The sequence below is a fragment of the Mesoplodon mirus genome, assembly GCF_964341445.2.
Source record: "Mesoplodon mirus genome assembly, chromosome: 9".
Classification (NCBI taxonomy): Eukaryota; Metazoa; Chordata; class Mammalia; order Artiodactyla; family Ziphiidae; genus Mesoplodon; species Mesoplodon mirus.
In genome coordinates this window covers 95,023,172-95,035,536 of record NC_138985.1, presented here as the reverse complement: position 1 = coordinate 95,035,536, position 12,365 = coordinate 95,023,172, and the positions used below count along the sequence as shown (strand labels likewise).

At 50.0% G+C, this 12,365-nt stretch overlaps 1 protein-coding gene across 2 annotated transcripts in view; it reads left to right on the top strand.

Annotated features, from left to right (window-relative positions):
• Positions 1 to 12,365, top strand: part of PLXNA4 (plexin A4) — a 622,339-nt gene that overhangs the window by 552,892 nt on the left and 57,082 nt on the right. For both annotated transcript variants that reach the window (XM_082632940.1, XM_082632941.1), the window contains 3 exons: positions 1,924 to 2,075; positions 6,232 to 6,349; positions 11,377 to 11,513. In XM_082632940.1, the coding sequence (XP_082489066.1) occupies positions 1,924 to 2,075; positions 6,232 to 6,349; positions 11,377 to 11,513 (407 nt within the window). The remainder of the gene's footprint in view (positions 1 to 1,923; positions 2,076 to 6,231; positions 6,350 to 11,376; positions 11,514 to 12,365) is intronic.

Below are 12,365 nucleotides of genomic sequence, written 5' to 3'. Positions count from 1 at the left end.
AATTATCTGGAGAAGGAGGGCAGGTGGATGCCTCTGGCGCCACATCTGAACGAGGGCCCCCCACCCTCTCCTGCCGCCCCCCACCCTCAGAACCCCGTAGCAAGAAGCCATCCCCCAGGGGGCTGCCTCTCAGGACTGCTAATGGTGTGTCTGGTGAAAACGGTGGGACTGGCTTTCTTCTTGGCCTGAGACCAAAAAAATCACAGGGAGGAGATGGCAAATTAAACAAACCTCCCTGCGACGGACGCTATTTACTGGCTTCGTACTGGCAGCAGCCCTCCAGGGATCCTGGGGAACCATGGACTGGGCCAGAGATAAAACTCCCTTTTCAGGACGACAAGCCAGGGCTGAAATATCATGCAGATGCTGCTGCCAGGTGCCAGTGGCGCTTTGGGGACTAGTTGGGCAGGCATCTGGGAAGGACAGGGACTCCCACTGCCCACCCCCCCCTATCTGTCTATCTCCCTCACACAGAAACAAGCCTGTGTCTCCAAAGAACCTATTTTTTTTTCACTGCAGTGGGAACGTGCATGTGCAAACCCACACACTCATGATCGCTCACAGTCACAGACGTGCACACCTGCATATGTGAGAAGCAGGAAGTATCTTGAGCTTTGTAGGTGAACAGCCTACAAAGCCCGGCAAAGCTGTCACTCCCTTCCCCACCTTTCACCCTCCCCACAGGATGGAAACCCCCACTTGTGACCCTGGGGGGACGGAGGGAGTAGGAGATATTAAGAGGTAGCCTACCTGGGCTCCTCCAGTTGTAATCCCATTGACGTTGGCCGAGATCCAGGTGCTGGTGTTCAGAGACACCAGGAACAGGAAATGGGCCCTTCTCTGGTCTGTCAAATGCCAGGAGAGGCTGGCATGGAATGTCTTCTGCACTAAGGTCACTGCTGTGGGAGGTTATAATTAGATCACGTGAACTTTGAGCCGCCACCTCAAAGCAGGCCCTTGGTGGCTGAATCCTAACATTCCAGTCATGGGTTTTTAGCATCAACAGTGATGTCTTAGGAGAGAAAGCCAGTCATTTTAGGCAAGTGTATGAGGGTAAAGTCTAAATTAAACCCAAATGAACCAAGCCAAACAATGAAGGCAGAGGAGCAGTGACGAAGGCTTTTCTAACTCCAGGAAGATGCTTGGGTAGTTGGGGTTTTCAGTACAATTACAACTCAAGAAATAAAATATGGTGCCATCACTGGAAAGTTCACACAGAGAAAGGAGGCACCACCATCCCTGCTCTCAGGAACTCAGGATCTGAAGAGGTGGGGGTAGGGGGGCGGCAGGGTGGGGAATCCGCCCCAAACGTTACTGTGAAAAGAGCACAAAGAAGGTGTCCTGAAATCTCAGTGGAGAGAAACCGAGAGAACATCTGGTGATGGGGAAGTGACTTTTGACAAGGCTCTTGAAAGCTGGGTGGATGCCGTCGTGTGGAGGGCTGTGTGGGTTGATAGGAGGCTTGTTCATTTTCATTGAGAGTGGAAACAACACGAGCAAATGCTGGAAGGCTTTAATCCCGATCTTCTGTGAATTACCCAGTAACACTGCAGATCACGTTCTCTCTCTTCTTCTGTGAGATGCGAAGAGGAACAAGGGGCTTTGAACGCTGCTCCTAAAACCATACACAAACACAGACTATTCTACCAGAAGCTCCTGCCCCTTGACGGTCCCAGACCTGGGTGCCCTCGTGGACTTGGACTCAACTCAGGGAATGGAATGGAGATAGGAAACACAAACACAGACTATTCTACCAGAAGCTCCTGCCCCTTGACGGTCCCAGACCTGGGTGCCCTCGTGGACTTGGACTCAACTCAGGGAATGGAATGTAGATAGGAAAAAGCCAGCAGCCTCTCCCTTGCCCCATCAGCAGTGGGGGATCGCTCTGTCTTGGTGTCTGATTACTGTGCTTCCTCCTTCTAGATAATCCCAGTGACAGGCCCCCGGGAAGGGGGCACCAAGGTCACCATCCGAGGGGAGAACCTGGGCCTGGAATTCCGGGACATCGCCTCCCACGTCAAGGTGGCCGGCGTGGAGTGCAGCCCTTTGGTAGATGGCTACATCCCTGCGGAACAGTAAGTGGAGGCCGTCTGAGACATGGGAGGAGCAGGGAAGAGAAGTCCATATAAATAGATGGTTGGGGTTGACTTACCTTCCCCGATCAACAATAGATGGTCTTAGAACTTATGGACAGAAAAGGAGAATGTCCCTCACATTCTAGGGTGTGGGGGACTCCTACAACTCCCCAGCCCCCGAACTAGCTAGCTGCCATATTGGGGGAAGTCCAGAAAGGGGAAGGGGAGATGGCTGGGAGAAAAGGGGAAAGTGATCGTTACCTCCTTGAGGTGTGAGGTTGAGTAGGGACAAGACAAAGCAAAATCAAAATCTGCAGAAGTGTGAGTTCAGCTCCTTACCCGAGCTCCCTCCGCTGTCCCTAACTCCCCACCGCTGTCCTCCCCCAATTACGGAAGAAGCTAATCCTATGCTCCCCTCTATGGAGGCTGAGAATGAACCTTCACACCCACTCTCAGGCCTGTGGGGACTTGGATTGTTTTTCCCCAGCAAAGTCTGCTGGTCCACGGAGTGGGCCATTCAACGAGTGACCTTGACCTCTAACCTACATGGCAGGGAAGGTTTGTGAGTCATGTATTGCCTTGTAAATAAGTAAATACAATTTTCCGGCCCAGCAAACACAAGCATGAAATAAATACTCACCAGCGCAATAGAATCTATATTCTACACCCTGTTTGCTGCCCCTCCCGGAGTGCAACCTTGCCACTTGTCCCCGTGTGCATAAGTTATTGACTCTTTGCAAGGGCTCACTTAGGTAGGTGAGTGCGTTTATGCTTGTGCTGGCTGAGTCGTACCCAGATTGTGTGTTTCTGGAACCATCAGTCCTGCCGTCCTCAATTCCTCCTTGATTTCCGTCTGGTTCTTCCCAAAACACTCATAGTAGATAAGATGATTGAAGGCTCCAGGCTTGGTAGGACCCATCCTGGTCCATCATCACTTACTTACCCAAAGACCTTTCTGTGGCTCCTTCAACTTTTTGTCCTTCCTAGAACAAAACCAAAACAGGCTGCTACGGATATATTGTGATTTGGGGAACTTGAAAACACCCTACTCTGGACTTGTATAGCCAGATATAAAAAATATTACAGGGCTTCCCTGGTGGTGCAGTGGTTGAGAGTCCGCCTGCCGATGCAGGGGATGCGGGCTCGTGCCCCGGTCCGGGAGGATCCCGTGTGCCGCGGGGCGGCTGGGCCCGTGAGCCATGGCCGCTGAGCCTGAGCGTCCGGAGTCTGCGCGTCCGGAGTCTGCGCGTCCGGAGCCTGTGCTCCGCGACGGGAGAGGCCACGGCAGTGAGAGGCCCACGTGCCGCAAAAAGAGAAAAAAAAAATATTATAAAGCCATGAGATTAAATATCGTGATACTTGTTAGATCAGTGGAATAAGATAGAACACTGGAAAAAGAATCTTGATACATAAAAATTTAGTATGTGGTAAAGATGACATTTCAAATCAGCAAGGAAAGCAAAGCTCATTCAATAAGTGGTACAATTTCACCCCTTGGAAAAAGTACAATATCAGATTCTTATTTCACATTATACACCAAAGTAAATTCCAGATGGATCAAAGAGTTAAGGGTAAAAAATGAAAATGTGAAAGGATTAGAAGAAAATGCAGGTGAGAATTTATTTGATTTCAAGAAAGGGAAGGTGTTCCAGGTATAACTGCAAAAGAAAAAATTATAAAGGAAAAGGTTAGGAGATTTGAGTATGTAAGACAAAACTTGTGCACCAAAAACTCTGTGTGCAAAGTAAAAATACGAATGATGAACTGAGAGTATTGTTATGGCCTGTTACAGTATGCTTTTTCTTAACATTTAAAGAGGTTAGATAAAAGATATAGATAAAAGGCAACTATCACAAAATTAGCAAAGAGCATGAGTGTGCAATTCACAGGACAGACAAAGAACTAAAGTCATATTAAAAAAATGTTTAGCATCGGTAGTAACCAATGAAATGGGGAACAATTTTTAAAAGTTAATGCCCACCCAGTGCAGATGAGAGGCATAAGAAATAGCACATTCATACATTCATGTCGGGAGGGTAAATTGGGACGACCTTCCTGGAAGGCAGTTTGGAAATGCAGGTCAAACATCTTTAGCCTGGGCATAATACTTTTAGAACTTTCCCTAAATAAACAATGCACAAATAGTTATTTGCAAGAATGCTTATTTTGGCCTTATTTGTAACAGTGAAAATGTGGAAGCAATTTGTATATCTAAAAATAGGGAATTAATTAATTTAATAAATTATTGTGTATACATAGGACAGTAAACTACACAACCATTAAATGTGGTATGTAGAAGAACCATGACCAGGCATATACTCAAGGTATATTAAGTGAGAACACAGCTTCCCAAGCAGAATACAGAGTTTATAATTAATTTTGTAAAAGGAAAGCAAGACTGGAAACTTGTACACCAATATGTTGACAATGGATACCTCTGGGTGATGCAGTTGGGGTGGGAGTGGAATTTAGGTATGGCAAGTGCTTTTATGTACTTTAAAAAAAACTGAACATGGATTAATTATGTTATCTGAACAGAAAAGCATATATTTTTGCTAGACTCTCACACAGAACGTGAAAGCCATAAAGTAAAAGAATGAACAATTGAACCACATAGATAGTTTTAAACTTTCAAGTGGCAAAAGACTTTGAAAACCAAGTTGAAAAACAAGGGATCGACTGGGAGAAAATAATTTCAGTATTTATTATGGAGAAAAGTTAATTCTCCTAATTCAGAAGCTCCTACAAAAAGATAATCCATCAGCGAAATAAAGAGAGGGCATCAGACAAGTCACAGGGAAGGCTATATAAGATTTAAACACACACACACACACACACAATACATGCAACCTCACCAGTAATCAGGGGAATAAAAATGAAATTGAGATTTTTTTCCCTATTATATTAGAAAAAATTTTAAAGGACTGATAATATCTAGTGTTGGACAAAGAGTGAAGTAATCCCACTCAGTTGCTGTTGATGAAAGTAAAAATTGGGATAGTCCTTCTGGACCATTATTTCCCACTACTATCAAACATTAAAAGCACAAATAATCCTTCTCAGAAATCTGTTTTAATAAATATGCAATGCTTAAGGAGGTGTGTAGGTTGGTTCATTTTGCGGGGTTATTTGGAGTAGGAGAAAAATCAGGGTAAGTTAAATATATAACAATAGGAGGCTGGTTAAATAAACGATGACACAGGCCTCTTATGAAATACCATGAAGCTGTTAAAAAGAAGAAAGCGGAGCTGTGTGTACTGTGACATTAGGAAAAGTCCATGCTGTTTTGTTGAGTAAAAAGGGAGGGGTTAAAAATAATGGGTGGTTAAGTTCCACTTTTATTTTTAAAATCATGTATATGTTTCTTTACATGTGTACATTTGTATATAATTGTATATGTGTATATATACACATTTATGTTTATATGCGTGCGTAATATCAGACATAAATATATATACACACGTGGATATATGGGCACATCTATATATTTGGGCAAGTTGCCAAACTTTTCTGTGCCTCAGTTCTTCATTTATAAAATGGAGATTATATATATTATATATTTGCATAGGTCTACAGAAAGGTCTGCAAGGATTTATACACCACCGTTTTGAGAGATAGTAGTGAAGAAAGGCACACTTTATTTTACTGTCACGTTTTGATATTGTCTCGCTTTCAAAGGGTATGAACCAATTTTGTAAGTGAAACAATAAAAGATTTTTTAAAGGGGAGAATTTATGACTCTCCCCCACCCTTTCCCCTCCCCCCGGCATGAAAACCCCCTCCCCTGCCAGGCCCCCGGTTGGGACTGCCTGGGGCAGTCCCTGCCTTGGGAGCAAAGAGCTCCTAGGCGAGGACCTGCAAACCTTAGGTCCCTGCTCCGAGGTCCCTGTCTGATGGCTGTGTGCCCTTGGTTAAATCACATTTTACCGAGAGCCTCTAAGGAGACCCCTGTGGGTCACACTTCCTCATTTCCTGAGAACCAGGGAGGAGCCCCCAAAGGGAGGAATCAGGTATCTTTCACCTCCTCCTTCCCTGCCCATCCCTGAGATCTTACTACAGAGAAGGAGGCCTGGGTAGGTGTAGGGCCCAGGGGTCACGGCAAGGAGGCCTGTGACCCTCCTGTGACCCATGGGGGTCTGTCCTCTCCACCCTGCAGGATCGTGTGTGAGATGGGGGAGGCCAAGCCCAGCCAGCACGCCGGCTTCGTGGAGATCTGTGTGGCCGTGTGTCGGCCCGAGTTCATGGCCAGGTCCTCGCAGCTCTATTACTTCATGGTGAGTCCCGGCCACCAACGGCCTGGCCAGGCACAGGCCACAGACCTCTTTACCATGATTGCTGATCCCTTCTAGACCTCTGTGGGCAAACCCAGGCCAAAGTCGTGGGAGTCCCGTCCTGCAGCGCTTGAGAGCACAGCCTTGCAAGCCAGGAAGACCTGGATTCACATCCTGGCTGGGCTGGGCTGGGCTGGGCTGGGCTGCAGCTCCAGGGAGGTTGCTTTGGCTCTCGGGCCCCAATGTCCCCTTCTGGCTGAGTGTCAGCGTGACACGGTGCGTGAGAGTGTGGGCTGTGCATGGGGACTCCTGGGATTTGAGCCCTGGCTCTGCCGCTTATTACCTGGGTGGACTTGGGCAAGTTGTTTAATTTTCTGTGCCTCAGTGTCTCCATTTGTAAAATGGGGATGATAATCATAAGCATCTATCCCATGGTATTATTGTGAAAATTAGATAAAATAGATTTATCACCTCTAGTGTCACTGCCTTTACGATGTCTATGATTGCCACCATGACTACTGTGCCCTGCCCTTTCCCCATGTGCTGGCACCCCACCACTTCCATCCCATTATCCTCAGTCATCCCACCTTCCTCACTCACCATCGTCCTATCCCTGTCTTACTCCCTCTCGCCCCAACACCCTTCCCCACATTTCCCTCCCCACCGTAAGGCCTCTCTGCAGATCTCACCCCTGCCCTCACATTCCCTCCAGCCTGGACCCTCCCTGGCCCCTGAAAAGGGTACCGGACCAGCCCTGGTGAGGGGTTCTGTGAGCAGGGGGACTTGGGAACCTCCCTGCCTTGTGACAACAGGGATGCTGGAGACATGAGCACATCCCCTGCTACATACATTGCATCATTGCCAAAACTGTTTTACCATCCAGTTAACTTCTCTGGTTAATGCCAGATGTGACGAGATCATTTCCTCATGATTCTGAGCTGCTTTTGGAAGCTGGAAACCTGAAATGATGGATTTTATGACTGGGTATCAAATGCCCGGAAATATGTCATAGAAGCCCATTTTTCTCCTTCCTTCCTTCCTTCTTCCCTCTTCTTTCATCTGCCTTCCTCCTCTTTCTTCTTCCTCCCTTTAACTGACAACCATGTATCACCTTGCAATACCTCTCCCTAGGTTATTTGATAAATACTTGCTTAATTGGTTGCATTTTATAATATAGTTTGATGGGCCTGGCTTGCAGGTGTTACAGTAATGAGTCAGACCCCATGCAGCCCCTGCCCCAGGAGGCCCACAGTCCAGAAGGAGAGAGGAGATGGAGGACTTTCACATGATGTGACTGGGCGGAGGGTGAGGGTGGGTGTGAACCTGGGAGGGATGTGCCTCAGATGCCCCTCTCTGCCTGGATCCTGACCTCTGCACTCCTCCCTCTCTACTCTTTGAAAGCTAACCAACCTTATAAACATGGCTGCCACTAAACCCACACAGGAGCTCACTTAGAGGAACACACACGTCATGGATTTAGTGGATGTGTATAGTTTTACCTATTCGTTTAGCCTTTGTACTCCCACCTTCTTCGGAAAGGGTTTGAGGGAATTTCCAAGTTAAACCCAATATACCTTAAGACAACTAGTGATGAATGTATATATATTTACATAAATGTATGTATATATAGTATATCATATATATATTTATATACACAGACATTGTTATTCCAGCAGAGTTGAGATAACGAGAGGGAGAGAGAGACTGAGGTGGGCAGAGACACGGACAGCGCTCCCCAAGCAGTTGAGAGGTGTGGCGTGGCATACGAAAATTGGGTATGAAATCTGGCTCTGAAATTACCTGGCAGCTGTGGTAAAAGGGAGGACACCGCTGCATGGCCAAAGCAAGCACTGGATTTCCTTGGCCAGTCAGTTACCTGGAACAGTTTTTATCCTGTGGTCTCTTTGCGGTGACAAAGTGAACGCTACCAGGAACGGCCGCTACTTCATTAAGCTGATGTTTCCTTCGGGCCTCAGCTGTCTCTGCTGTGTCTCCAGCCAGGCTTCTTACCTTTGTGACTAATTCAAAGGCCGCCGCCCCCTGGATGTCCTGCCATCACCTCCCATGGTCCGTCAGCTCCCGTAAACGGCGTGTCCCCCTCCCTTGCCCATTTCTGTCAGTGGCCTGTCACCCAGGCCCAGCATCTTGGTGGCCTGTGGCTCGGCTTCCCCTAATTCCTGATGTCAGTCCCTCTATCACCATGTCCTGGAGTCTTACTTTTCCCATTCCCTTTGCCACTGCAGTGGCCCCCTTAAATCCCTGCCATTGGTCTGAGCCCATTCTAGTCCAGCCACACTGGGGGATACCATTTTCTTCATGTCAGCCCCCAGCTCAAGAAGAGCCCAGGGTGCCCACTGCCTCTAGACTTTGTCCAGGTTCCTTGGTCTGTTCTGCCATGCCTGTGCAATCCTTCCTCAAGCCTTTGAGTGGCCTGACTCCCTTCCCTTCTCTGTCTCTGTCTTCTGTGATACCTGCTCTTGGGCTTAATTCTTATAACACATCTATGTGGTAGACAACCAAAAGCCCCTTCTGCTCAAAGGGAGGGTCTTGCCTGCGTGAGTGTTTCTACCCTGGGAGCAGGATGTGGTTGGATGTAAGGTATTAAGGGAAGGTTTCAAGGAAGGAGCCAGAAGGAGAGGCAGGATCTGCCTAAGGCAGAATACAGTTTTCCATATGGATCTTGAGTAGCGGGAGGCTGTTCCCGGCATAAGGTGTGACATGGAAGGGCACCAAAAGATGGGAGCAGAAGGGAGTGGGGAGAGGGGGGTTGACGGGGACGAGGAGAAATTGGAGCAGAAGGGCAGGGAAGGTACGAGTTGTTGCCACAACAACAAAACACATTGGTCCAGTGGGTCCCTGGGACTCAGACTCGTGTTCACTTCTATTGGAGGCGCTATCCTGGCAATGCACATCCGCTTGGGAAGAGCTGTGGGGGGTAGAAATGGTGCCACGGACCCCAGTCTCCTCCCAGACCCCAGTTTGCATGAAGGACCTGGTCATTGAACAACCCCCCCTCACTGCTGACAACAGAGCTCCGAGGGGTTCAGGGTGGGAATGAGGGGCAGAGGTCCCCCGTGAGTCATACCAGGGAGGCAGGAGGGACAGAATGCCCCTCTGTCACGCGCCCACCCACAGCACCTCTGAGCCTTCACTGCCTTCCCACCCTGCCGGGCAGCTGGCAGGTGGCACTCTTGGGACCCCCGTGGAAGCCCCTGGCGAGCCCCTTCTCAGGGGGGCCTCTCAGGGCCTGGGGATGCTGGGGAGCCCCTCCCAGTGCCGAGGTTTGGGTCTGCCTCAGTTTCCCTCCACAAATCGGGCCAGGCTCTGATGTGTGGGTTTATTCACCCAAAACCCCGACACCAAGGCCCATAGACCGCAGATCAGCACTCTTGGGCTGTTGCCAGTTCTATCCCTGGAGATCTCTGTAGAGGCAGCACTTTCCCCCCCTCTTTACCTCCATCCAGGGGGGGAGCCAAGGGAAGAGATGGCAAATAATGCCGAATTTGATTTCCCGTGCAGACCCACTGACAAATATTTATGAAGCAAATGTTGAATAATTAACAGTTTCTCCCAACTTTAAAACGTGTCTCCATATCATCCTCTCCCCACCCCCAGAGTAACTCAGCACCCAGCCAGCCCCACACAGGAGGGCCACTGCAAAGCCAGCAGGGTTCCTCACTTGTACCCCTTCCAGGACCCTCACCCCTAGGCTGCCAGGGAGCTTGTTCTCCTCTCCACGTTGCCCCTTACCCCTTAAGTAACTCCCTCACTTTCCCTTTCCTCTCCGGGGGGTGGGGGTTCAGCAGGAGGCAGGTCTGAAAGCTCTCCCTTTACAGACAGTGGGGCGGAGGCACCATCTGTGGGAAGTTAGAACCAGAAAACAGGCGCCTCTGAGAGGACCACTTTTTGATTCTTTGAGATCAGAAAGGGTAAGTGACTTGTGCTGAGTCACACAGCACGGCGTAGGCAAAGCTGAGAAAGGAAGGCTCTTGCAGCAGTCTCATCCCGCCCCCCCAGCGCAGGTCTCGGGTTGAGCCAGAGCCAGCATAAGCCGTTCCTCGGCTTGGCTTGGTGGGTGTCACGGGGCTGCTGCATGTCCCCACACGTGTGCCCTGTGTGGGGACCGGGGCGCACACGTGCCAGGCCTTGGGGCTGCAGGCTTCGCTGGGGCTTCTGTTCTCCTCCCCTAGTGTTATCGATGGATCGAGGCCTCTCGGAGGGGAGGTTGCCTGCCCGCTCCGAGGAGCTGAGTGGGTTCAACTTTTGGTGCAGAATTCTTTAAGGGAGTAAGAGAAGAGAGAAATCTTCATTTAAATGCAGATACAGGCTTCTCACCTGGGACTTAGGAAAGTTTTTTCCATTAAAATGCTAATGAAAGAACAAACTGAGACTCCAAATCCTCAGCTCACAGATCCTCCCCCATCCCCACCCCCATCCCCACCCCCATCCCCAATCTGTCTCTTCACTCAGTCCACTGACCCTTCTTTGCTTCTCCTCCTGGGTTTCCCTGGGGCTCACACATCTCATTGCTCTGGCCGCTGGGTGCTTTGGGCAGCTCTCTGGAGAGGCCCGTGGAAGGGGCAGCTTACCTTCCTGAAAGCGACCCTCACTGGAGACTGGAGAGGTGGTGGAGAACTCCAGCTCTGGAGTCAGTTCTCAGGCCGCTTCTTTGCTCTGCGACCTTGGAAACTTTACTTAACATCTCTGAACCTTGTCTTTAAGATGGGTAATAATGCCTACCTTGTAGAATAGATAGGGCGATTTTAAAAAAATGTATATCGCACTAGAGATACACATAAAATATAAAGCCTGTCGCTTAAAAGGTCACTGCGTAGTAGCTAATGTGATTATGACTGTTCTTGGCATAGAGGGGCACGTGCTCGCCCATCCCCGCAGGCCTTGGTAAACTGAGCCTGCTCCCTGGGAGGCCGCCATGACTAAGGATTCCAGAAGGCGAGTGGAATCCGGGAGTGGGGTGCTTCCTCAGGCCTACCCAGAAGCATCCTCAGGCCACATCCTTTCCTGCACAGACGCTGACTCTCTCAGACCTGAAGCCCAGCCGGGGGCCCATGTCCGGAGGCACACAGGTGACCATCACGGGCACCAACCTGAACGCGGGCAGCAACGTGGGGGTGATGTTTGGGAAGCAGCCCTGCCTCTTCCACAGGTAACTCACCTCAGGGCAGGCTCCAGGGTTCGCAGCCCAGAGGGTGGGCGGGGCTGACAGGCAGCAGACTTCCGGCTAACCTTCTGGAGGTGCCTGCCCCTCCCTGAGAAAGTGGCCATTCGCTTTGGGAGAGGACTTTCTGGGCATACTTGGCTTTGGCTCAGCCCGGGGACCTGCCAGGCCACCCCTTCCGTGGAACGGGCCATCATGCCGTTGCCCACCATTTAGCCTTGGTGCCCGCATACCACCCACTGTGCAGGACCCTAGGGTTCCACGGGACACAGTTTGGAATCTCGGGCCCCTTCCCCGTGGGTTAGCTCCTGGGCAGCTGCTGCAGAGCCAGCCGGGATTGCCGAGAGCTGGCTGAGGTTGAACCTCCAGGGGCAGCCGACTTTCCCTCCCCTGGTTCCACCATCCAGTCCCAGGAGAGCACACCATCCATGAGCCAGGAACCTGGGGCGGGGGTGAGGGTCGGGAGGGAGCCAAGAGGTGCACCTAATGCAGGACTAGAAGAGGTGTGGTTGGGGACATTCCCTGCGCCACTGGCATGAGGTTCTGCAGAGAGAGATTTTCCTGGGAGAGAGCTATGCTGAGGGCTGCGACAGATCTGAAGTCAGGCCAGGCCAGGCCTTGCCTGAGTGTTCAAGAAAAAAAATGGCTCTGACACTTGTTAAAATGGTAAAGGAGAGCTTGCTCAGGACTATTGCAATAGGTGTCAGGACTGTCGCAGTGGAGAAAGAGATTGGGCTTGACTCCAGATACAGCAGACAGCTGGGGATTTACAGCCAAGGGTCAGAGCGAGGGAGGCAGTGGATGGAAAATTACTAAGAGGAAAGGAGGTTAGGAGGATTC